The sequence below is a fragment of the Apteryx mantelli genome, chromosome 8 (assembly GCF_036417845.1).
Source record: "Apteryx mantelli isolate bAptMan1 chromosome 8, bAptMan1.hap1, whole genome shotgun sequence".
NCBI classification, from domain to species: domain Eukaryota; kingdom Metazoa; phylum Chordata; class Aves; order Apterygiformes; family Apterygidae; genus Apteryx; species Apteryx mantelli.
Window position 1 is genome coordinate 11,768,295 of NC_089985.1, and position 25,670 is coordinate 11,793,964.

Consider the following 25,670-nt stretch of genomic DNA (forward strand, 5'->3'; position numbering starts at 1 on the left):
CTCTGTCTACCTTGACCTCTCTGCATGGCAACCTACTGCTGTCTTAAGCAAGGGGAAAGAGCCTGCGGGAAGGCGCTATGGACCGAGGCAATGAATAACTGCCTAAGGAGGGATATTAAGAATAAATGTTGCCAACAAGGGATGGAAAAGGGGGCTGCTCAGTAACGAGAACTACGTCTCAGCTCTGAAGAAGTAGAGAGGTGATGTGGGAGCTGTCAGAAGTCAAGCTGGCATGGACCTTGCAAAGGGTGCTCAAGGAGTAGCCAACGGCTCCTCACCCCTTCAAATAAGAGCAGGGCAAGGTGAAGTGAAGGGTAGGGAGATTTGGGTATGGAGCCAGCACTGGATGGATGCTTTACCTTGGCTTTTGGTATGTACAAAGATGGAGGCAGGGGAAGGCTGGATAGTGGGAAGGAGGGAGTGGACATGACCACAGCCGAGCTGGCAGTAAAGTGCCAAGACCATCGTGCCCATCCACTGGCGATCGGCTTAGCTCCACCCCAGCCTTCGGAGAGAGCTGGCACATGAAATGGCAGGTCTGGTAACAAGTATTTTTAACAACTCCATCAAGTTGGGGGAGGCACCATCTGACTGAAGAATAACGAATGTAATGCCTATATTTAAAAGCGGGGGGAGTAGGAAAAAAGCAAGCCAGGCAAGAATAGGACTGTAAGCCTGACCTCAATCGTATGCCATTTCAGAACAGATTTTGAAGGCAAAAGAGGAAAATGAATCATGGGTTTGCCAAAGGTAGGTCATGCCAGGCTAACCTGGCATCGGAAAACTGGTTTCTAAGCACAGGAAAAGCACAGAGCTCCTCTCTGTAGTAAAGCATTTGGTATGGGAAACTGTTAATGAACAAGAGAAGATGGGAAGTGGAAGAGGAGCTGTGAGGCTGGCAAGGAAGTGAGCAGCATGGAGATGGCGCTGGATGGTGCTGAGTGGCGGCAGTGGCTGCTGGCGGCCAGTGGAGCTCCTCAGGGGTGGTCGCAGACATTGCTTCTCTAAGCTTACAATGTTGGCCAGTTTTCCTGAGCTGGGGCACGGAGTTATCACCCCGGGTGGAGGAATCACAGCCGGGAGGAAGAGGCATGGCTTGCAGTTAAAAATGCAAAGCCATGGACTTAGGGAAGAATAACAAAGAAATCTTCTAGGATCCCAAGTCCTTCTGATTGGAAAGTACCAGTGTGGAGAAGGATGGGAATAAGCTAGTGGCCACAAGGTGACTGTATGCCCTCAGTACCATGCAGTGGGCTGCAGGCGCAGGAGCAGAGATGTGCAGGTGGCACAAGGCAGCCTAGTGGTGCTGTACTGGGGTAGTGAGACCCCATCTGGGTCACTCGCTTTGGTCTCCTATGTCCAGGGAAGATGAACTGGGCCTGGGCTGGAACAGGGAAGGGCTGCTAGATGAATTAGGGAGGAAGAACCTGTCATGCAAGAAAAAACTAGAGGAACCTGGCATACTTCGGCTAGCAAAGTAAAGGCTGGGAATGGCCATGATTGCTATCTATAAATATATAAGGATGGGAAACAGGAAGGAGAAGGGCTATTTAAGCCAAAGACTGATGCTGGCAAAAGAACAAATGGGTATAAACTGGCCACAAATAAATTTAGGATGAAAATTAGAGCAACCATTAGAGTGTCTGCTTGAGGATAAGCCTTCCACTGGGAATAGTGGATTTTTAAGGTAGGGCTCACAGAGTCTGGGGGAGATTGCATGATGTGAGATGGCAGTGGTCTGGACTCAACAGCTCTGCAAGACCCTGGCAGAACACATCCTCCCCCAAAGGCAAATCCGTTGGACTTCAGCTAGGGAATGTAGCACATGTCAACGTGTTGTGATTAATAGGAGATGTGCTTTAGCTTTGAGTGTGGAAAGATGGGAATACATACATATACATGTGCATATATAAATACATATAAATATACATATATGCACACACACGCACATATGCTGTTCTGCATGCTGATGTCCTGTTGTGCTGGATCCTTTGTGTTCACAGTCTGCGCAGGGCTAGAGCAGCTGCTGAAAATGCAGGGCCTGTGAAACACCGTGGCCCTCAGCCCTTGCATTTCCCAGAGCCCCCAAATAGCCCCTCGTTTCCCCGGTGGGGACCCTCCCCAGCCTGCTTAGCCGAGTGCATGACCCCCCATGGTGGCCTGCATGCCGCAGGGGCGCTGCAAAGGGGCTGGAGCAGGTCTCCGGCTCGCTGGGGAATAAAAGGGCAAAGCTGGGTGGTTGTCACGGCTGAGCAGCTCCCGGCTATCTGGCTGCGGCCGGGCCACCTTGTTGGGCAACTCCAGCGCGCGGCTTTGTAGGGAGCCCTGGGACATGCTGTGGGAACCTTCATCCTGTGGTTGGGGGATGCCAGCAAAGCTGGTGTCACCTGGGGGACCCATATGGCTGCTCGGAGCAGGGGCGATGGCCAGGGCTGTTCCCCAGTTTCGTGTGCGCGGTGTCCAGATCTGGGCGCAGGATCAGCCGCCCTAGCTGAGCCCCTGCCTCAGTTTCCCCAACTGCGGGCTCTGGGTGGTGCAAGCTTTGGCCGTGCCTGTAAAGTGTGGTGGTGAGTGCAGCCGGGAAGAGGCAGTCTGGGAGCTGCTGCTGGTGTCATTAGCCGATAACCCCAGGGAAACTGCTTGTAATCCACCGCTAAGTGGTCACCTCTCTTTTGGCTGGTGGGCCGAGAGAAAGAAATTGCAGGGTGCTAATTTCTTCAGAAGCTCTCTTTAAATCTCGTTAGAGTGATTTGACTGCTCCCGTACACATGCTCACTCCCTTTTTCCAGCAGCGCCTGGATTTTGTTCCCAGCGTCTTGCGAACGGCGTGTTCGCAGCGAGAACGCTCGCGATGTGATTTGATGGCTCTTTCCAGCGATGGCAATTCTCCCAGCCTGTCTGGGAGCAGCACGGGCTGTCTGCCTCAGCAGACCACCTTCTCCTTCTCTCTCTTCTTTCTCTGGCTTTGTTATTTCTCCTCCCTTCCACCCAGGGATTAGCTCCGTGCTCTTTATTCAAATGTATTTCCTGCGCAAGTGCAACCGGCTTCCCAGCTCCCGCTTCCCAGTTCTTTCCTCTATGTCTCACCATTGCTCCTGCCCCTCCTACATCTCTTCCCCTTTTTCCACCCTGTCTCCAGCTGAGATACCTCACGGCTGGAGGGGAGAAGGCCAAAAAAGCGGGGGAGGTGGTCCAAGCGCTGGGGAAAGTTGTCTTGCTCACCTGTTGGGAAGGAACTCATCTATCTTGCGTCCCCGTTGCCCAGGACCTTGGGGGAAGCTTGTGGCTTTTGGATGGGGCCGGCTTTGCAGGAGAGGGGTCCCAGAGCGGGTGGCAGGTACCTGACTGTGTCTTGGTGGGGTCTGGAGCCCGGCTTGCACTGGGTCCAAGGGGGGCACGGGCTCTCGCCTGGCCAGAGGGCCGCCCTGCGCTCGGGGAGAGGCTCGCCGCTTGTGCGGTGGAGCAGAGGGCCGTGCAGGGGGTCCTTGCCCCCTTTGCTCCTCTCTGGGATGGGGGGCTGATAACTGTGACTGCTTTGCTTGAGGCACTGTCTCAGACCAGAGCCCCTTTGCGTGGCGTTAACCCGGGTGGGGAGAGAGCTCCCCGTGGACAAACGTGCGGGGAAAATGCAAGCACGGCGTGACTTACCCGGAGCGGGCTCGGAGCAAGAGCTGACACGCTGCGCTCTGCTCCCTTTGGACCACCCGCTGCTGGAAACGCTCAGCACTGGCTGGGGAGTCAGAAGCACCTTGAAGACTGTTGCCACCAAAAATGGTGCTGTTGGAGAAGAGTGCAGTGGCCCCAGCCAGGGTTCGTGCGGTGCCCAGCGCCTCCGGAGGGCGGTGACGAGCATCGGCCCTGCTGTTGGTGTTCCCGCGCATTGTTCCCGTCTCTCCGGACTCGCTTCAGGCTGCCGCGTCGGGGTGGTGGGAAGCCGAGGAGCCCTGGGTAGCGCCGAGCCCAGGGGTCGACGGCACAGCAGCCTCCGCTGCTAGCGCTGCCGTCTCCGGGGAGGCCTGGCGAGACGCGGGTTCGAATCCCCGCTCTGCCGCCTCCCCCCGGCCCCCTCGGCCTCCCTCCGAGGACTAATGCGCTAATTGCTGTGTATGAATGTTTGCTGACGGAGGGGGTGGTGCCACCCCCGGCCGGGCAGGTTCTCGCAGGGGAAGCGTTGCTGCCGCGGCACGGGTGAGAAGGCTGGGAAGCGCGAGTGCCTTCCCGGCACCGGTGTGCCACCGCTGCCGCCTGTCCCGGTCCCCACCTCGCGGCCGCGCTCTGCAGCAAGAGCCTGCAGGTGAGCCGGGGCGAGCGAGGGCAGCCTGCGGTGCCCGGGCGAAGGGAGGGCACCAGCCGGCGGTGCCCAGCGGAGAGGGCCGGCACGCAGCGCCTGGCGTCTCTGCCCTGGCCACCCCATCTCGAGAGGCGCTGGGTCCCGCGGGCTGCCGTGGCCATGGACCGTCAGGACATGGAGAGAGGCACCCAGCTGGGATTTCTGCTGACGCCTCGGTCATCCGAGGGAGACCTCAACCCTCCTCGGAGATGCGCTTCTCCTCTTGCAACGCCTCGAGTTGGCTCCCGCGCTGGCCAACAGGGAGACGTGGTGCCAGTGACTCAGACGAAGATGAGGGCTTAATTAGCACGCGAGGGGGGGGAGAAAAAGAGAGAAAGAGTCTTTCATTGCAACAAGATTGATGCCGCCTCCCCCAGACAGTCACGTTCTGCCGCATCGCCGCCCGGCCCGGCAGCGTGCGCGCGCCGCCTGCCGCGGGAGGACGGACGGGGCCTGCGAAGCGGCTGGGGGGTGCGGAGGGGCACCGCTTTATTAAAAGCCTCCATGAGTAATTGGCCGGAGCTATCGAGCAGGGCTCGCCAGGAGCCTTTTGAGCTGCCAGGCTTTGCCCTGCGGTTAGCACTCTCGCCGCGCTGGCTCCCAGCTCCTCGCAGCCTTGGCCAGGGCCAGGCAACGTCCCCGGGGCGGGAGGGCGTCAAGGAGCTATTAGCGAAATACCCACCCGGAGGTGCGGGAGGGGGGATGCCGAAGGCAGCCCCTTCCCCTGCGCGTTGGCAACCTCTTGCTCGGACGCCGGCTTCCCTGGCCGCGAGGCAGCGTGTAAACCTTTCTCTCTGAACCTGTTCCCTGCTCGGCAGACGCGGATGCTGCGGGCCCGCTTTTTCCCATCTCGGCGGGATGCGCGGAGGAGCTCTGCGTCGAGCTGCCTGGGGTGTGCTGGGAGGGAGCCCAGGTGCTGCGCTCCCTGGCCGTGGGGACGAGGCACCCTGTGTCCTCACCCGGCCACCCATGCGGGTGCTTGAGAGGCGCTGGCCGGGCCGGGGCGCGGGGGCCTCTGCCCGAGCAGCGGGGCAGGGAGGGTGCTGCCGGGCGCCGTGGGGGGGTACGGAGGGTGCCGCCGCTCCGCAGGAAGCCTGCTGAGGGCTGCGCTCTGCGCTGTCTGTGCAAAGCGGAGCCTGCTCCCTATCCCGTCCTGGGGGAGCGAGGGGGGCCGAGCCTCCATCCCCTGCGTAAAAGCAATAATAAATAGCCGGTGTGAAGGGGGAAGGAGCATCCTTTCTGCACCTGTGAGCCTCGTGCTGGCTTGAGGCACATCAACCCTGGTTCCCCACGGCCGTGCCAGTGCTGAATGTAATGCACGCTCTTAATTTTCTTTTCCCTTCCAGACCAATGATGCCTTAGGAGCCACCTGGAACTGGCTGTACTTCATCCCCCTCATCATCATTGGATCCTTCTTTGTCCTCAACCTCGTCCTGGGGGTGCTGTCAGGGTAAGCCACAGACTTTCCTTTCCTCGCTGTGCCCGTTGGGTGCCTCTGCGCCCTGCGGCTTGGCCCGCAGGACGGCAAAGCAGCCGTCCCCCTCGGGCCCCGCGGGTCTTTGGGGAGCAGCGAGGGCCCTGTCTCCTCCCTCCGTGGCCACCTGCCCCACTGCAGGAGCCTCCTTTGCCCTGCTCTGGTCAGTGCAGCTCCTTGGGGAGCTTGGGAAGCGGCAGGAGCTGGTGTGATTAAATGTGGAAATGGGAAGGGGTGCTAGGGCTGCAGCTGGAGTGTCCCCCCTCCCTGCACGCCGTCCAGGCGGCTGTTGTCTCTGCGCCTCTGAGCGAGGCTAGCGTAAGAAGGGTCCCTTATTTTATCCCCCTTGTTGAAGATGCTTTTTGCTTACCCACCTTGCTGGAAAGTTCATGTTTTTGGTCACCGGCGGGAAATTGTCAGTGTAAACCTTCTGGCTGTTTGTGACCTGGTGGAGGGGAGAGAGATGGGGGGAGTGTTACGGAAATGCGTTTGAGTTGGGGCGCGTATAAAAAGGGGTGCGTTTGGCTGACGGTGGATGTTGGGGAGGGATGTGAGACGCACACCTCTGTGGCTGTGCCCGGCGTCGGGGTGGATGTGCTGCTCTGAGCGGGGAGATTCCAGCATGCCTGGGATGCACATGGAGACATGGGGAACGTGGAGACAGCACAGCTGTCCCTGTTCTGCTCTTCCCAGAGCAAAGATGAGATTTTAATCCAAGCCATTAGACTGAGTTTGGAGAGAAAAAGGCTTCTCGTCTCCATGACGATGAACTGCAGTTGCATCAGCACATCCTGAACCGCTGGCAGGGGCTTAGCGCAAGGGGAGAGCATGGAGGGGACAAGCCCTCCTCCGTGCGGGTGGCCCCTCCTGCTCCCTCGCGGAGGGCGAGCGGTGGGGCCGCGGGCTGTAGCCGAAGGCTGGCTTGCTAAGCCAGGTGATTTTTTTCCTAATTGCCCCTCAGGGAAACCAGCACAAAAATGCTGGTGTAACACCGTTTTGGCTAGCTGGGGAAATGCTTGTGAATATTTCAGGATGCAGGGATCAATGTGGACACTGGCCTCTGTCACCCTCCTAAATGCCCCGGGAGTCCTGGTGTGGTGCTGGTGGTTTCAGGAGCGGCTCCGGAGCGGCAGCAGGGCTTCAGGGTCTCTTGGTGACTGAATTTCCCCAGGTCTCATTCTGACATCTGACTAAATCCAGGGGCTTTGGGGGACAGGCTGCAGTAAGGGTTTCAGGCTGTCTTGCAGGGAGGAAGGTATTATGGATTATGAAGATGTCTGAGCGGTGTTGGGCGGCTTTTGCGTTTCTTAGGCTGTGTCCAACTTGGGGATTTGAGCAAAGTCCAGCTGGCCGTCAGCATCACACTGGACCTTTCCTGCAAACATCCAAAGAAGGAAAGTTAGGAAGCATGGGGCTAGGCAGCTGGAATAACCCTTTACTGCGGTGTTGAAGGCTGCCAAGATAATGTGTCTGTGGACACACTGTGAGGCTTTTGGTGCCTGTGTGATACTGAGAATAACCTGGGGATGTGAAGCACAGCAAGATAAGACCACGCTGGCCTGCAAATCAGCCGGGTATGGGCCGAACTGAGCAATGCACCGGCAGGAGGACCATGGGCTGCCCAGCCCTTGCCCTGATCAGCAGATGCCTTGGACTTGGTGCTTGCCCATCCTGGGTCTGCGCGAGGCAGCTCTTCCCTGCTCTTGCTCAGTTGGATGCAGTTGTCTAGGGCTCTTCGCAGGCACCGGCTGGCATTTCGACTGTTTGTTTATTGCTAATAGGGTTTGTATTGGGGAAGGATGCAAGTGGGTGGGTGGCCTAATTGGCAGTGGAGATGCTCTAGTGGCGTGCCAGATACCTAGGGAAAAGCACGACTGCTCAGCTCCCCAGAGGGCTGAGCGAGGTGAGCGGAGGAGGCGAGCTGCACTCTGCGACCCTGGGTGCAAGTCCACTGTGCACCCCGCTGCCCTGGGGTGGCTGGATGGGCAGCACTAGAGCGGCCGACCACACGGGCCTCCTACCTGGCCGCGATCGCAAAGCTTCAGCGGGATCGTCTGTACCTGTGTCCGTCGATGTGCCACCCTCAGAGACCCCGGCTGCAGGGGGAAAGCTGGGCATCCTCTTGATGGTGTGGCTGGCGGAGCCGTGGCGCGTGCCGGTGGAAGAGAGTGAGGCGAGGAGGCAGAAGGTGCTTCTGCACACAAACAGCACGGGTCCTTGAATGAAAATGCATGAAGATTAGGTCTCAGTAAGAATGACTTTTTTCCTTGCTTTGCTTGTTTAGCTTTTATTGTTTTTAACACTTCTCGCGTTCCTTTTGTGCTAGAAGAAAGTACTTGGCTCTCTTCCAGGAGCCAAAGCATGACCTTTCCATTCCCGTGTCTCTTAGTTAGATGAGCAACCCAGGGAACTGGCTGGATCGTCTGTACTCCCTTTTCACTCCTCTCAGCTTAAATGAGCTTGGAGGCGAAGGTCACTTTGGTGATGAGCTCCATGGAAACGCTTTCATGTAGAGGAAACGTTTCCTTCGGATTACGGCACTACTTGGGGGAAGGTTCCTTTGACAACGTGGTGAGTCTTAGCCTGAACAACAGCAAGGCAGAGGACTGTCACTGCCTGGAAGGGAGCAGACTCAGGCCCGCAGGAGAGGAGCTTCATCAGCTCTCCTCCCCAGCAGTGGCAGAAGCAGAGATCCCAAAAGCGTTGGGGGTTTGGCTGCTGTCCCCATGGCTGATGGAGTCTGACATGGTGTTACTAAAACAGTAACACAGTACTCTTAAGATGCTTGTAACCACTCCGAAGCAGCTACTGGCCTGGTCTCTGTGTATGAAACCATAATTTGGTATGAGCAACCTTGTCAACTGCTCTCTAGACTCCCCTCCCATGCACAAGAAAGTCATGCCTGGCCAGCCTAAGACGTGGTGGCTCTTTTAACCCAGAGCATTGTGGTGAGCACCAACTCCTGGTAGCCTTCTTGCTCAGGTGTCAGTCCGTCCTGCTATTTTATGGGAAGAGGGGAGGATGTCTGAAGAAGATGCAGAACATGGTGGTACCTCTAGGGATAGAAGTCTCTCTTTCACTGCTGGCTAAGGAGACCATGTCCTGTGCCCTCCAGCACAGCATCGCTTACTGAAACTTCAGCTGACAGGTTTACAGAGGTTTTACTATACATTGGCCTAACCCAAAGGTCATCTGTATGACACAGACACAGCTCATCCGCAATGAAGAATGTAAACCTGGACATGCTGCTTGCAAATTGCACCATCTGCACTGACTAAGAATGAGATCCATTTGGGATCTCCGTCCTTCTTCTGTAAGCTCACACATACAAGTTGCTGCAGAGCTGCTTCTCTGCCCTTACTTTATCCTGGCAGCTGTTTTCATTAGGGAAACAATCAAACATCTGAGGTAAGTCCTGCATGCAAAGAGGCTGTGACAAGGACATTTGCATGTTTAATTTGCCACCATCAGAAGTTTGCCAGAGCCCAGATTTAGCAATCTTCTGGTTGCGATGCGCATCTCTCTCAACAGTCAGTTCCCCAACTGCTAAACTGTGGCATGACCTCCGTGATGTAAACAGCCTGAATCCATCTGCTCCTAAGCACAAAGTATGTGGGAGAGAAAGAGAAATGAATTCCATCATACCAAGGCTCCTCGGTTTTCTCTCTAAATACTAACACACACATGCATTGGAATTGTATTGTAACGCAATTAAGAGGAGATGGAGTCGCTCCAGGCAGGGGCCTGGAGAGCCAGTTCTTCTGGGGATTTGGCATTTATTACTGTGTCTATTAACTCTTCCCCTCTATGGGTGCAATTACAGATCAATTAATTCTAATTGAAAACAGGAAGAAAAAAATTGGCCCTGTTCCACTTGGAGAACATTTTGCAGGTATAAAGCTCAAGGAGATGTGACTGCTCAGCTTTTAAAGCTACAAAAGCTGCTGAAGTAACCTTGGCAAAAGAGAGTTGGTCAAAGCAAGCGAGGATGTAGCATCAGCTAGAACGGCATGTTTTCTGCCATGTAGCACTCTGTGGATTTGGGAGTTAGGAAGGATTGTAGCACTCTCATCGGGTGTTGCTTGCTACTGTTGTGTGTCCTAAGGTTAGTGTAATCCAGCATCCTCCTGCAGTGAGGGCAGGATACACCTACGGCTGAGCACCTCTTCCCAGGGTGAACTGCTGTTGTGCAGAGAGATAATCTTATGCCACAGCCTTCTCTTTGCTGCTGGAGGGATAAGAGGTGTGGATGGGACATCCTTCCACCCTGCTGCTGTTGATCCTTTGCGGGCAGTGCCCTGAGTTAGGTCAGGCTATGGGCTCTGAATCAGAGGAATGCAAAAGTTGTATGTCCCCCATGCTGGAAATTTGTAAAGGTCTGCTCTCCCTTCTTTGTGCAGCAGGATTTTTTCTCTTGTGCAGCTTTTTCTCATGCGAAACAATTTGGATCTGTTTGTTCGTCCTACATCTCCAAAGCAGCAGTGTTCCCTAGCAGCATAGATCTGGCTGAGCATCGTGCTGCCCATTCCCCCTTGGCTTGTGGCCTGCATGGTGAAGAAGCAGCAGTAATGCTCTCTCCAGCACCTTGACTGGGTGAGGACCGTAACTCATGGCTGGCCCCATTCAAGCCAAACACTGCAGAGGTGCTGTTTGCTTTGTCCATCCTGGTAAGAAGATGGCTTATGTCTAGCTTGTCCTAAAACAGATTAAAGAGAAGAGAGAAAAAATAAGCTGTACTTAAAGATATAATGTTCGGGACTGATGCAGAGTTTCTGAGAGTAGACAGGCTGTGTTTTGATTCTCTTCCATCTTCCCTTCTCCAACCTCTGCAAAGAAAATCAGGTTTGCAGTAAAGCCCTCCTCTGTGTATTGCAGCGTCTGTCTTCCTGTTGAGGGTTGCCCTGGCAGACTCCTTTCCCCTCTATACAGTATTGTAGTTTCTGCCCCTTTTAAGGATGAAAAGCTGCTATAATCACCAATATTCACAGTCTAGATCAGTAGCTGTGTGTTTCCAGAGTGGAAGGTGATGCTGCCCGCAGGGCTGACCAACTTAAAAGGCCAGGTCTTTGGATCTGATGTAGTGCTGAAGAGAAGTCCTCTTGAAGCTGATGGTAGAGCAAGAAGTTGAGCATGATGGCAAGAAAAGTGAAATCCATCTGCCTTGTACCAAACAAGAGAGTAATTTAAATCCTCCTAATTGCTTCTACTCATCCTGGTGATGTTAAGTCTTTTCTCCCTTTAAGTCTTTTCTGCCCCCCACCCCCAGCTCATGCACTAAGCCTTTGAAAGAAACGACTAATGTTATAATTAAAGTATCAATTTGGCAAGATTTCTTTGTCTTAAGATCTTCTTTCTTTCAGGTTGGGTTAGCGCAGCATTCGTAGTCTCCGGAGAGTATTCTTCAGCTCCTTCAGGAGCCTTCTGTACCATCTCTGAAATCTTTTCACTTCACTTAATTTGAATTTTTTTCCTATCCACTTTTGAGGCATAACAAATGATGAATAAGATTAAGTTTTAGCAATTAATAATAAAGGCGTTAAAGGAACAAGTGTATGTTTTCAATGGAGGCAGGGGTTTCTTCTAGCTCTATGCAAGACCTGGGCCCTGTGTTTGAGCTGGATCAGGTGGTTTGCAACTGAACGGTGGGAAGAGGATTAATGTCTTGGAGGTAGGCAGTTTGTGGAGGGGAAAGTGGGGAGACATGTCGCCACAATACAGGAAGGCTTGTGAGGAAATTGAGTGATAGCACAATGCTGACAAAAATAACCCAAGAAATATTGTATTGGGTGTAGTAAATCTTGGAAGCATTGTGTTTTCTTTAATGGATATAGTATCTATGAGTGGCTCTGAGGCTTATGATGGCTGTGTCTGCTCTGTGCTTGGTGAAGGTGGTAGTTGGAGCAGTTTAACCCCCTTTTGAAGGGGAGCTGCAGAAGGGGGAGAATCGACGCTGTCCCAATGCCCCCAGCTAGGTCCCCTGGCAGCATCATGGGATTGCACGGTGATTTGGGTGACCTGTGAAGCTGACCCCTTCTCTTGAGTTGTGTGTAGCAAGAAATGGGCATGCTTGTTCTGTGCTGGGGAAGCTCTTGCGTCATTGACATAGTATTTGAACACCTTCCAAAGGAGCCTTTGAGATATTCAGCTTTATGCAGCAGCCAGGTGGGCATCCATATTCAATAGGGCCTCTCTGCCTTTCACTACTCTACCACCTCTCTGCTGAGGGCCTCCAAGCCCTTTACAGACAATCTGCTTGATGGGAGATGTGTGTTTGGTGTGCCGTATCCCCCACTGATATGGGAAATAACGATTCCTCTTATGGACAACTGGACAGGATAAAAAACCTATGACAGAGATGATTCAATGGCTTTCCCCTTTGATTCCTCTGTGCAAATTACTTTCCAGCAGGTCTCAGCTGCTTCAGTTTTGCCGTTATTCACGTCTCCTTGCAAATCTGTTCTGTGGACCTCCTATAGTCTGCAGACTGTGGGTGAAAGGCATGTTTTCGATCCTCTTCACAAAAGCATTCAGCAGATAGTTCTTGCCTACAGATTGCTTTTGGAGTTGTTTGTTCCTGATCTTCATAATTTGTGTCGTTCTGGTTAGCTCTATCAGTCATGTGGCCGTGGCCATAACTCTTTGACTTGACTGATGGCTTTGAAAATGTCCAATTCTTAAGTGGCCTACTCCATCTTACAAGGGGGTGTTTGACTCTTCTGTTGGGTGAATTAAACAGGATCCCCAAAATGGATCACATAATGTTACCAGTTCTTTGTAAATTGTGGGCGGCTGTTTGTTTGTTTTGCAGTGACAGTGACATATCTAGCGGTTGCATTGTGGATTTCACACTTGACGATTAGTTCTGAATTCATTGTATTTGTCTATTGAAGGATTCAATTAGAGTGCTTGAAAGTTCCTGGGAAGTTAACGTGCTGAAATGTTGGAAATCATCAGTTTTTCGTTCAGTAACTCACCTGCAGACTGGCCCCACACCTTTCATCTGCAGATCACTATTGCAAAGGGGGACTAAAATTATTCTCCATTTGTATAGAACATGGGAGGGAAAGGGAGGAGTGACATTTTCCCAGCATTGCATGAGACAGTGGGAGTGATTGTGAACAAAGCCCGGGGCTCTTGAAGCAGTAAAGCTGCACTGCTTATACCAGCACTGACCTGAAAGGCACAAAATAAAATTCAGAGCTTCCATCTCCAGTTCTTACTGCTGCCGTTGCAAGACCCTCTGTCACCTTTCCGTAGCTTTTGGACAGCACAGATCGACTGTGCTATGCTGCCTCCAACGCAACACCACGACCAGCGGACATAGTGGCACAGTGGGGCCAGAGGTGCAAGTCGCAGCATTGTTACCTTCTGAAAAATGTTGAAACTGGAACTCCGCAGCTGGAATGTCGGTGGCTCCCTTTCCCAGGTGATATTTATCCTGTTTGTCATTTATTTTTCTCTACTTCAAAACAGTAAGCTCTTCAAACCCTTGGTTGTTCAGAGCCCATGTGTCCTGGGAAACCTACCTGTTTCTAAAAGGTAGCAGTGCCAGAGGCAGCAGGGTTGAATTGAACACAAAGCAAGCATCCATGCGTGCTTTCCTCCCTTTGATCACAAAGTGCTTCTTATTCTTGGAGAGCATGCTTGAAGTGCTCAGAGAGACAACAAGCTGCCTGCAGCTGATCCTGCCCCAAAATGCAGAGGCTGGGCTGGACACCTGCATCTCTGCCTGGATCCATCAGTGAGGGACAAGCTTTGCAGCAATATGCAGCTGAGCCCAACCATATTCCCAAGCAATGGATGAACCTGCTGTTGGATGAATGAGAGCCTGTTGACTGAAGCTAGTTTTAGACAAGAAATAGAGACTACTGGAGAGAAGAGGGGAGGTATTAAAAGTCTTTGCCTGTTCAGTGGACTGCGTTCCCCATCAGCAGATGCAAAGTTCTCATATGTTTCTCACTGATTTGAGCACCAGTAAAACAGCAGAGGCCGAACTGACTCCCTGCCACTTCCAAATATTTGGGAGATTAGCAACTCATCTGCTTTATTCTGATTTAGCTATGAGAATCTAGGGATTTTTGACTTCTTGACCTGATGACTGCAATATACTGTACCTCAAAAAGAAACATGAGGCTTGGAAAACTCCAGCTGGCTCTGAATGTGTGGCCATTTGCCCACTGGCCTGAGTGGTTCAACATGAACATGTCATTTTGGTGTCTCTATTGCTGCTCTGGCTCTCCATCAAATACCAATTATCTGAATCTCTGAGCTTCATCTTCAAAGCTGTCCAAGGCTGGACCCAAGGGATCTTCAGATTGTTTGATCTCTCCTCCTATTGCCCGTTGTCATCAGCACCTGTACCAGTGTCGTTCCTCGGAAAGAGTGTGATGTCCCATAACTCTGCCAGGTGAGGGTGGCCATGACCCACTGCCTTGGGCCCCATGTGGAGCCAGAATGGCCTTTATCTCCTCAAGGGACTGGCTTATAAAAGGAGCTCTTTCATGCTAAGAGTCCTGACTTCAGTGCTGGTTCCTCATCTGGAGTCCCCTCTTGTCTTCTCCCCATCTGTGGAGATGATTTCCCGTTTGGGCTGCCTTTTCTCTGTGTTTTCATGTTGTCATTCCCTTTCCTTTCTGCCTCTATTTTTGTTCACAGCAAAGTCTTCTCCTATTAGCGTGGGGTGTCAGTGCAAACTAGCATGACAAGGTCTTTTGAATTGTTCATAAAGCTTCATATTAATCCTGTCTAATACAAGCCCCTTTAGGGCTTTAGGACCTAGTAAAAGTGAGAGACTTCAGGTAGTATCTATAAGAAAATCTGATTTAAATCACAAGCTTTCTCAAAGGTACCATCAGTACCTGCCCCTTTTTAAATGGGACAGTGATGTAATGGGTAATCTCAGGCTCAGTATCTCATAGTTTTTCCCCATTTATCATTCTATGTCACCAACAGCTTGTCAGCTTTTCATTCCCCAACTCATATGTCTGCTGGCACTCCATAAATGTGCTCTCTTTCTTCAGCATAGTCAGCTTTATACTCTGTTTCTTGCTACAGCTTTCTCACAATAAGGTGAGCACACGACTCTTGTTTAAGAGCACAGGAACAACCAAAGGCCAACAGCTGCTGCTAGAAGGGAATATGAGAAGTAGGATGTTTCCTTTTTTCTTTTTTTCTTTCTTTTCACCAGTTATTACTTCATCAGAAGACTTTCTCACGACCGTTCTGCTTAAGAAATCTTCTCAAACCTTTTTGGGAAATTCAGGTGAACTTAAATCAAGTGATTGCTCTTGTTCACATAACTGTTGGTTCGTTCAAAGTGGATTTGTGAAGCACAGCTTCCCTCTACAGAAGCTTTCTGTACCTTTTGGACTCCCTGTTCTAGTCTTTATTGTCATTGCAGTGCAGTAGTCAGACTTTCTGGTCTGCAATTCCCTACATCATTTCTACTGTCTGTTTGCCAATTTCTGTTTAAGCACCAGGTTACACACTGCAAAGCTAGTTCAACACTCTTCTTTTAGTTCCATTACACCTCTTGGGTAAATACCATCTGATCCCACTGATTTGCTACTGTTTGATCCATGTTTTCCAAACCTTCTGTTGTCAGTTCTGTCCCATAACCTTTTCTGACACCCTCTTAGAAGGAAGGTGTTTTTCCTCAAATTGTGGTGCTCAGAACTGAATATGATCCATGAGCTGAGCCCTTGCTAGTGCTGAGGAGAGCAGAAGCATTACCTGATGTCTTACAGATGGTATTTCTTGTTATACATCCCATTATAATTGGCTTTTTCACAGCAGTGTGGTACTGCTGCCTCATCTTTGGCACATAATCCAATATTTCTCCTCTACCTACCCTATCCTTTCTGCTGCCTACTCTTATCGTTCTGAGACCTGTTTGGTAACTGGTTTGTGGCAAGCATGTTTAATGGTGGCAAAAAGCAGTGGATTAAGGTGTTTGAAGATGGATGGCTTTTTGTTTCAAAGAACAGAAGCAGCAATGCTGTTGTCACCCCCCAGCAACTGTATACCCACTCTGGACTCAAAGAAGCTCCTGAAAGGATACAAGTGGGTTGCAGCATCCGTGATATTTTTGTTCTCTTGGTTATTTTTTTCAAAAAGAAAGCCCATTTTCAGATAGGATGCTTTCATGTGGTGGGTTCTCCCGTTAAAGCTTGACCTGGACCCTACAGTCCTTTGAGTGGAGTACACTGATCAAGGGAAAGCGTTGCTGCCCTGGTGTGAGCGAGAGTGCATGGGGCTCTGGGAAGAAGAAGTCAGAGCATGGTGGTGTCCCCTGAGGTCTGCCTGGTGGTAGCAGATACACTCATGCGGTGAGAGAGGAATGTCAAGGTTGGACAGGAGAGCAGCGAGGAGCCAGGAGGATTTGCAGTGAGAGGAGGAACAAATCATTCATACTCCCGCTGCCCAGATGGGCTGGGCATGTTGTTTGAATGGTGCCCTTGCGTGTAGGAGGACAGATGGCTGGCTTCTCCCCGGCTCCAGCTCACCAAGCTCTCCTGCTTGCCATCACAACCTTTAATGCTCTCCTCCGTTGCTCGTGTGTGCCTGTGGCTTTACAAGGCCCAGCAGGAAGGGGCTGCACTGACACAGAGGGGTCAAATGTGGCCCAGGCTTGGCACAGGTGGAGCGCGGCTGTCATGGGTGGATGTTTCCATGCCAAAGGCCCGGCTAAGTCTGGCTGTGCTCTACTGAGTGCTGAGGCTCCTGTAATGGATCTCTTCCGTGCTAGAAATGAATCTGTCTGACCAGGAGACCCAGGTGGGCAGGAGAGATGTTGCAGGTGGGGACTGTGCTTTCTGCTGGGGGTTCTTTAAGCCTCCTTGCGGGGATCCCAGCAGGCGGCACAGCTCTGGCTGTAACCAAGTGCTTTGCAGCCTGGCTTTATAGAGTTTGGATGCCCAAAGCCGCAGAACATCAGCCCTGATCAGAGGAGCAGTGCCCTGCTGTCCTTGGCCAGGCCCATCCAGCCGGGGCTCTTTGCAAGGCAAAAATGGGACGTCCCCAGCAATGTAACCTAAATACACCAGGGAGCAGAATCCTTCAATGGGAGTTAGGCGCCTTGCTCTCTCGGCGATGCCACCCTCCTTCTGATTTGGAGCATTCCCAAATGGCTGTCAGTCAGCGTTGCTGGCCCTGTTCTCACTCACATACAGTATTATCTCTACCCGCTGCTGTAAATTGGCTCTGAGCAATCCTTGATCTGTCAGCATCGCCTACCCACTTTCAGATGTCACCAGCCCCCGCTGCTGCCCTACTCAGTAACGTGTCTCTCTGAAATGTAATAATTCATTAAGTTGAGTTTAACTTTTTTTTTTCCTCCATCTCTGCCCCCCCTTCCTCCTTCTAATGGACAAAAGCAATTAGACTCTATTAGGCACTGGGAGTCTGGAAAGTGTCACCCTTGGAGATGCTGCAGCAGCTAAATGGACCTCGTCCCTCAATGTGTTGAGCACCTGCTGCTTGCAAATTAGAGCTCCTTGAGCAAATGGCTGGGTAGTGGGAAATGTCCCTCCCCCTAACAGCCCAGCTGCTTCTGGCAGTTCCCTCAGTGGCAATGGGCCGGGCACTTTCCTAAGTGAACTGTGCCCAGCAAACTTGGGGCTTCGTAAGGAGATCACTGAAAAAGATGTTCCCATCCTTTCCTATAGAAAGGATGTTTTTAGGCTTAGCTGGTCCTTCTGGCAGGGTTTCATTCTGGACGCATCACGACAGCTTCACTCGCTGAGCAGCCCATGCTGTGAAAGGAGGCAAAGGCACCAGCCTCAGCACAGCAGGAGCTACCAAGCGGTCTGGAAAGCAGGAAGGACAGGCAAGCAGGAGGCGAGAGAGAGAGGCCACATTCCCAGCTGGTGTAAATCAGCGTGGTTGTACTGGCTTCACTGGAACCATGCTGACATATCCCAGCTGAGGATCTGGCCTGCAAGGGGTGTCTCCTGAGCTGTGGAGGGTGACACTCAGGGAACTGTAAATGGAGGAGAGCTGCCTAGTCCCAGATGACTTGTAGAGACCTGTGCTCCTGCCCTCTGGGCTCTTTACCTGCAGGTGAGTGGGTCCAGAACTCACTGCTTCCTTAGTGGGAAGGTTTCCAGTCACCCCTGTTTGCAGAATATATCTGCTGGTGCAAATTTTCTGCTAAGAAACTTTCCAGCGTGAGGTCATGCCTGCGTGGGACTAACTTTCCAAGCGCAGGAGGAGATGGCTTTCACCAGCTGAGCAAATCCAGGGGGAGAAAGGCAACTTGTCTGTAGACTCTGGCTGTAAATGGCACCTTGTCATTTCTTGATGCCCCAAATTTGCTAATGAACAGAGGCTGGTGAGGGATTTGAGGGATGAAGGCACAGCTGCAGTTGTCCTGCCTTCTCTCCGTGTAGCGCAAGGATGTTTTTTTCACATGAGGTGCTCAAAATGGGAAGTGTATTTGCCCATTGGTTATAGGGGATTCTTTCTTCTTCCCTGTCATTTTGCTTTCCTCCTGCCCTTCTTCCTTCCATTTAGGTTGTTTTTCTCTTCCTTTCCTTTTGTTCTCTCCCCCTCCCCTGCCCTAGGAAGAGAAAAAGTCTCATTTCGGTCTGAAATCCAGAGATAGAGGGGGAGAGTCATTTGATGCTTAATGCCAGAACGGCAGGAAACTTAACCTCCCTAGGGTGGAATTGAAAATGCTTGAATTGTCTGGGGATCTTAAACAAGAGATGCAGGGAACATTTAGGGCTTTTCACACAAACAGACACACATGCGCACACAAACACACATGCACAAGCCCACACAGCATTAAGGATGTAATAGCTCAGCTGGGGTAATGCACTTGAACTCTCTTCACAGCAGACAGACCAATTCTTTCGGTTGCTTTGAATATTTTGAGGATGGAGAATGCTGCTAGTCTCCGGGGAGGGAGACATTCGTCTTGTAAAAAGCACAGTGCCATTTGTTCTTCATAATCACGCTTCTTTCAGAGCGTAATTAGAGCTCTGTGGGACCAGGAGGGGGCTCAGGCCATGAACTCAATTTTTCATTGGCTTTTTTCCTCTGTGCAACTTGGGCTTTGGTCCTGCTGGAAGTTTGTGACTGGAACGGAGGCTGGCCCCACATGTGTGGGGAGCTCAGGGTGCGAGCAGGGGCCAGGATGGGGCCTTCACCCATCCACTTCCAAGTGCGTTGATGGACTGGAGTGTGGCTGTTGCTGCTGGGATCTCTAGGCATTTGTGTTGGATGGGGAGCTGCAGCCAGCAAATTCCATTCAAATAATATATTTGCAAGAAAGAAGGGATGTGCTGAGGGGATGTCTGGTGTGGGACACCATCACTGTGCGTGAATGTGGCTGCCAATAGAGGTATAACACATGGGTTGAGATGTTCCAGGTACTTGGTGTGTGTGAACGCTGGGTGCGGGACCTTCTAGATGCAAGTCCAAATGTGTTGTCTTGTGTACAACACGCAGCATTGGTGTGAGGACAGCATGTGTGTGTGAGGTTGCCTACATTTTTACCCCTGTATTTCCTGCTAAATATTTCCTTTTCTGTTTGTTCATGATGGCCTTTGCATAAATGCTTAGGGTTTTGTGTGTTTCTTCAGATGGGGGGGGTGAAAATCTCCACTGTTGGTGGAGTAGCCTGAACGGGCCTTCTGCGCATGGCCACGGATGTGTGCATATGAGAAAGCAGACCACGCTTGTCAGCAGGGTCTTGTATTTTAACCAAATGTGTGAATGTGTACATAGTCTTAGCTGCATATTGGCATCTTCACACGGCTTTGGCTGGGATATAGGTGAAATCTCACGTCATATATACCTAGGAGTGTGTGTCAGCACGGAGATGTTAGTACATCCGTGCATCATGTGCGTGAGGCCGCGTGGATCTGCATGTGCAGCGGGCACAGTGTTAGTCCTGGCTGGTGTTACTCGGTGCTCAGTCTGTGCAGGCGCGTGACCTTGCTCTGGGTGGCTGAGCACTGCGCCCACTGGGTTCTGGCCGGGTCTGGGGAGTTCCCATGGCAATGCGGCCCTCCCTTTACAGGGACCGGTGGCTCGGCTCGGGCTTGGGATGCAGCATGAACGTAGGATGGGAGCGAGGGTGGGTAAGGGAAGAGGGGACTGGTTCCTGCCTGAATCATGCATTTGGGATTTGCAAACCACGTACCAGACCCACAGCCTGTCCTACTGCCTTGGAAGCACCTGAGCCTCAGCAAGTTCAATTGCTGTCACCTCCCCATCTCCCAGGCTTTCAGCCCTCTCCTGGTGGGTCTCTGTCCAGCAAACCTGCAAGGGTGGACGCTGGATCAGGAGTCAGGACTGCTGAGCTGTGATCACCCTGACCCACCCTGGCTAGCAGATTTTTCCAGCCATTCTTCCCGGGATCCCTGTGCGTTAATTATTCCTCTGCAGCAGTATGCAAAATGTCAGGTTGTGGAAGGAGATATGTGGTGAGTAATTGGGGAAAATGCTGGAAGGTCTGTGTGTAAGTTGGTGGTGGGATCTCAGCTGGAAGCTGGCGTGGGACTGGTCATTGCTCCTTGACAGGAGGTGTGGGACACAACGAGGTGCAAAAAAGGACAACAGGGATGTTTGAAGCTCCAGGAAAACCCTCCAAAGAGGGAGAAGGAAAGGAAGATCATAAATCTGAGCCCAAAACTGTGGACCCTAGTGAATGACCTTGCAAAGGATCACTAAGAGTTTCCGACTTCCTTGTCTTGCAACGTGAGAAGAGAAAAAGGCCTGATGAACTGCAAAGACAGCAAACCACAACTGCACAATAACTCAATAATGCACAGCCGTGAAACCCACAGCCTCATGGTGTGGCCAAGGCAGTCAGAAGCAAAAAGCTGTGTGACTGTTGCATGACTATTAAACTTACTCTCGTAGGTTTAATGGGGAGCCAGATTTTGGAAGGGGCATCAAGCCTCCAGGCATGGTGCCTTACTGGAGATCAGAAAGCTATCCAGGGTAAATGCTGGGTTACCAGCCCATGGTGGGGTTTTAAGCTGGGCAAACATTTGGTAGCTGTTGTCAGAGAAGCAAATGGACCGTGTGAGCCTTGGACGGGGGCATTGCCTTCGTTTTTCCCCATGCACCTTATCCTCCCCTTTACAAGAAGGGCTTTGCATCACTTCTCTCCCTCTGTGTTTGTCCTGTCTCTCTTGAGTGTAAATTCCTCCATTTGGACACTGTCTCTTCTGATATGTTTGGGGCACCTGAGGTCTTGCTGTATGGGAAGGGCCCCAGGGAAGGGAAAAGAGAGGAGAGGAAAGCCTGAGGGCCAAGCCATGCTCCTCCTCATCTTGTGCTCCCCTCTGTTCACCTCTGCCCCTCCTGCTTGGGCCCCCAAGCAGGGCTGCAGAAGAAGAAATCCTGCCTTTGTGCCCTAAAGCAGTGGTACAGAGAAACCAAGATGGTGCTGGAGTTGCGTGGGGTTATGGGAACGTCCTCCTTGAACAGCAGCAGCTTCTAGCTAGGGTCATGTCGGGCTGAACGGCAGAGCAGTGGTGTATTAGCTCACGTGCATCAGCATCTTTTCTCCCCCAAAGAAGCCCCCTCCCACCTCTCTTTGCCCCTCTGTTCATTCGTTCATTCATCTCATCCATCTGTTCTCTAGCTGCGCTTTGCCTGGAGGTGACCATTTGTCTCACCCGTCTTCCCTCCCCTGCTCTTGGGGCTTGCTCTCGCCCTCGGTTACTGCCTCTCGCCCAGGACTCCTGGCTGGCAGAGCCCGTTGTCCTCCCACGCCGCACACCGGGCCCCTGTGCACCTCACCGCTCCTCAGCCGCACTCCCCAAATCCCCTCTCCGCCCTTTTCCAGGGAGTTCGCCAAAGAGCGAGAGAGAGTGGAGAATCGCCGAGCCTTCATGAAGCTGCGGCGCCAGCAGCAGATCGAGCGGGAGCTGAACGGCTATCGTGCCTGGATAGACAAAGCAGGTAAAGGCTGGACGACTGCTGGCCGGGGCCACTGCTGCTGGGTGCTGGAAAAGTGGCGGGGCCCAGAGCCCTGTCTGCCTCTGCCCTCGTGTGGTATCAGTGGTTTTCCAGTTAAATCTGTCCCTGTGGCATTTTGGTGCTCAGGTCAGGGCTTCTGCCCCCACCTGGAAGAACACAGGTGGCGGTAGAGGCGTTTTTTGGCTTTCTGCTGACTTCTGATGGGGCAAGCTCCACGTGCAAGTGCTGGCCTCCAACCTGTCATGAGCATGCAGCTTGCCTCCTTGCTTCTTACTGAAAGAGCTACCCTAAGGTTTCTGCTAGGTTGTGGGGGTCAGTTCAGTCATCCCGCTCTGGCAGGGGAAGACTTACACCTCCATCTAAAATACAGACTTAAAGTACTGTTAACTTGAAACAAGGCCTGAGCCACAGATCTCGGCTTTGGTCTTGGATTCAGATGTTTCCGCTGCTCAGGGCAGTTTGGATTTGGAAGTTTAGTTCAGGTTGATCCCTGCAGGGTGGAATAGTTTTGATGAGTCAGTGCATCCAAGACTGTCTTGCTTGTCCCAACCACACTTTCAGGCTGTTCCAAGTTCAGCACTTTTTTCTTTTCCAGAAAGCTGACAATTTGCAGGCTCTCATCTTAGTGTCTTAAAATGAGTGTAGCACTATCTACGTGCAGATCTGGCTTGGTGTGCATTAGTTAGATCCTTTTCTGCCTAGACTGGCTAGCCCTATGACCCAGCTTTTGTGAGATCTACAACAGAGAGACAAATCTACCAGCTTTTAGAAACTGTGAATCCATAATTAAAGTTAGCTTGCAAATGTGTGGGGAGAAAGACTTTGTGCCTCTTTGAGGAGTTAGGAGAGGGTGAGGAGTCCTTCAGAGACGTTAGGGGGATATGCGAAGGACTCTCCTCCAAAGGCATAACTCAGAAACTGGCTTTTCTCTCCACAATATTCAAACTATTTGGTGAGGTTATGGCGGAGGAAGAACGGTTGATTAGAATTATTTTTTTCCCAATGTAACGTGCTGTAACCCTTGCCACCCCCGACAATTTGATTTTGGATGCTTACCCAGTACTTGACAAGGGTCTGCAGCCTACTTTTGGGCTGGGCAAAATGCTTAGGTACAAGGCAGTAAAATTTGGCACTTTAACGACATCCCTCAATTGACAGTGTCTTGTCTCCTGATGCTGATGCTAAACTGTGTGTTTTGTGTAGAGGAAGTCATGCTGGCTGAAGAGAACAAAAACGCTGGGACTTCAGCCTTAGAAGGTAAGATGAGTAATGCCCTGCCTAAGTATCTGCTGGTTGGTCCTTGTGCTTGCCTGCAGCTGGAGATTGAAATCTCTAGAGGCCAGGAACCAGCTATGACGTGAGGAGGGAGGTCTGGGAATGGCCTCAGGGTTCCTCCTGGCTAGCGGGTCTGTGGCCCCAGAGAGGGCTGCAGGGAGGTGGATTGAGAGCAGCCTAGTGGGACTGGGGATAGCACAAGCCCATGGAGAGCATGGAGCCCAGGGGATGTCTGGTCCTGCCCACAGGACTAGCTGGGAAGCAGGTCATGGCTCCATCCTGTTACCAGACCTGAGCTAGCCATGTACTGACTTGCAGGTCCCAGTCTGATGAGCAGATTGCTGGCAGAGCTCGGCAGCCACAGCTCCTATTCCCACTCCTCTTTCCTTTCCAGTGCTCAGGCGAGCAACCATCAAAAGGAACCGGACAGATGCCATGAATCGTGACTCCAGTGACGAGCACTGTGTTGATATCGCCTCAGTGGGTGAGCGGAGGCTGGCTCAGAGAAGACCTCTTCATCCAAACTTGGGTCAGTGCAATTTGAAGCTTCCTTCCCCAAAGCCTCTGCTACACCAGCACACCATGTCAAGTTGTGAGGGTTGCATCCAGCATGTGGAGGTTGTCACAGATCCTCTGTCTCTGCTAGTGCGGTAGCGAATGGGGGCAAACCGTCCACTGCACCTTGTGCCATTTAGGAACTGTCTGGTTAAGTCCTGTCCCATAAGAGCAGGCTCTGTGAGCCATCCATCCTCTTTCCTTGTCATGAAGCAGTTGGAAGCACTTGACAAGTTCACTCACCTTGGCATCCCCCCTGTTTCCCCTCAGGTAACCCCTTGAGTCGCTCCAGCATCAAAGGTGCCAAATTGAATGGCGCCTCCTATTTCCGGCACAAAGAGCGACTCCTGCGCATCTCCGTCCGCCACATGGTGAAATCCCAGGTCTTCTACTGGATTGTCTTGAGCCTGGTGGCTCTCAACACTGCTTGCGTGGCCATCGTCCACCACAACCAGCCAGCCTGGCTCACCCACTTCCTCTGTGAGTCCCAGGTCTTTGTGTAGGTGTGTTAGAGCATTGCATGGGCGCAAAAGGGAAGGCAAAGCGTCCTGGGCCTGGGGCCAACCTTTTGTCTCCGGCAAGCTGCGTGACTGTGCGGGAGCTCCAGCACCTGGAGGCTGCAGCATGCTCTTGGGCTGGCTGGCTTCTTGCCCTGGGAGGCATGGGAATGAATCCCACCAGAGTTGTGCTGGTTTGAAGCTAGGGTGGGGATCAGGGGAATAACCTGAATTACGTTCATTGTTGGTAATGAAGGGCTGTGTACAGCCACCTGCTATTGCCCTTGGCCCTGTGGCTGTTGATGTCTCTCTCAGCCCAGTGGGCAAACATGGAGGAGTTTTACAGGCCCCATGCCCTTCAGATGTCATGTTTGTTGAGAAAGAGGAGCAGACTGAGTCTCAGTTGGATTTATCTTAAAATTGCAACAGTGATTACGAAAAGTTTGCTGAAAAATCCATCTCTAAACGCTCACAAACAATTGTGGGGGCCAAGCTGGAAAGGTGCAAGTTGCCAGTGGGGTCTGGGCAATGGTCGTGGGAAAACCTCCTGGTTAAAATTTTGGTGTAGTAGCAGCTGGTAGAGCATGATATGGAGATCCCCGAGGCTGATGCTGGTTACTGAAATGTTCCCCTAGCCCTCTGTGGGCCAAGATACAAGGTCAGGTCTTGGAGGCAGTATATCCATGTTCATTCTAGTGTGGTGCTAATTGCAGAGCAGCACAGTCCAACCCCGTGGCAGTCATGCATTACTCCTGAGCTGCTGCAGTAGGGAGAGTGTTGGTTTCTCAGCCGTGTTATTACTTCACCTTGAAAATGTTCCCGTCAAGCACCAGGCCTGCCCAAATCTGCATTTGCACACTCAGGCCTGCCGCGATCCCAGCATGACACAGTGTGGTATGGCAGCTGGTCATGGTGAGAAGCATCTTTTGGAGAAGGTGAAAAGCCAGATTCTTGCCTGCTAATGTTCATGAAATAGCTTGAGGAGCTTTTCACTGGCTCTTGGCTGTTTGGCTCAGTTACACTGGCCAAATTCCAGCTGTGCAATGATTTACATCCAGATTGCTAATATTCCCCTACAGTGTAGTGTGGTTAACGTCTTTGCTGATGCCCCAACCACTGTTGTATACTGTTGAACAGCTGCTCTGTTCCATGCCAGCCATCTCTGGTCTTCTCAGAAGCCCCTGGGACAACAGTGCACCCGCCCTGAAACATTAACTCATGAGGTCGGTGCTCTGTTATTCGCAAATTAGCTCCTCACAGACAGGCTTCCTCCAGCTCATACCCTGGCCTGAGCAAACTGGGAGAAGCAGCCTACTCCTCAACTTGTCTCACCTCTTGGTGTGCGATGTGGGCTACTGATGGGTGCAAATGGAGCACTCTGCACAGCTCTGCACCCCTGAGGATCATGCGTCTGGGTTTTCTCTGTTTCAGACTATGCAGAGTTCCTGTTCCTCGGTCTCTTCCTCCTGGAGATGTCCTTAAAGATGTATGGGATGGGGCCACGCCTTTACTTCCATTCTTCGTTCAACTGTTTCGACTGTGGGGTAAGCAGCCCCAAAAATGCTGCAGGTCAGGGGGATGTTTGACAGGCTGCTGAGAG

The 25,670-nt window shown here is 52.0% G+C and overlaps 1 protein-coding gene across 1 annotated transcript in view; it reads left to right on the forward strand.

Moving 5' to 3' along the window:
- Positions 1-25,670, forward strand: part of CACNA1E (calcium voltage-gated channel subunit alpha1 E) — a 106,003-nt gene that overhangs the window by 30,798 nt on the left and 49,535 nt on the right. Inside the window, exons 6-11 of the mRNA XM_067300616.1 lie at positions 5,677-5,780; positions 21,610-21,725; positions 22,947-23,000; positions 23,413-23,502; positions 23,844-24,053; positions 25,502-25,614. Of these exons, the coding sequence (XP_067156717.1) occupies positions 5,677-5,780; positions 21,610-21,725; positions 22,947-23,000; positions 23,413-23,502; positions 23,844-24,053; positions 25,502-25,614 (687 nt within the window). The remainder of the gene's footprint in view (positions 1-5,676; positions 5,781-21,609; positions 21,726-22,946; positions 23,001-23,412; positions 23,503-23,843; positions 24,054-25,501; positions 25,615-25,670) is intronic.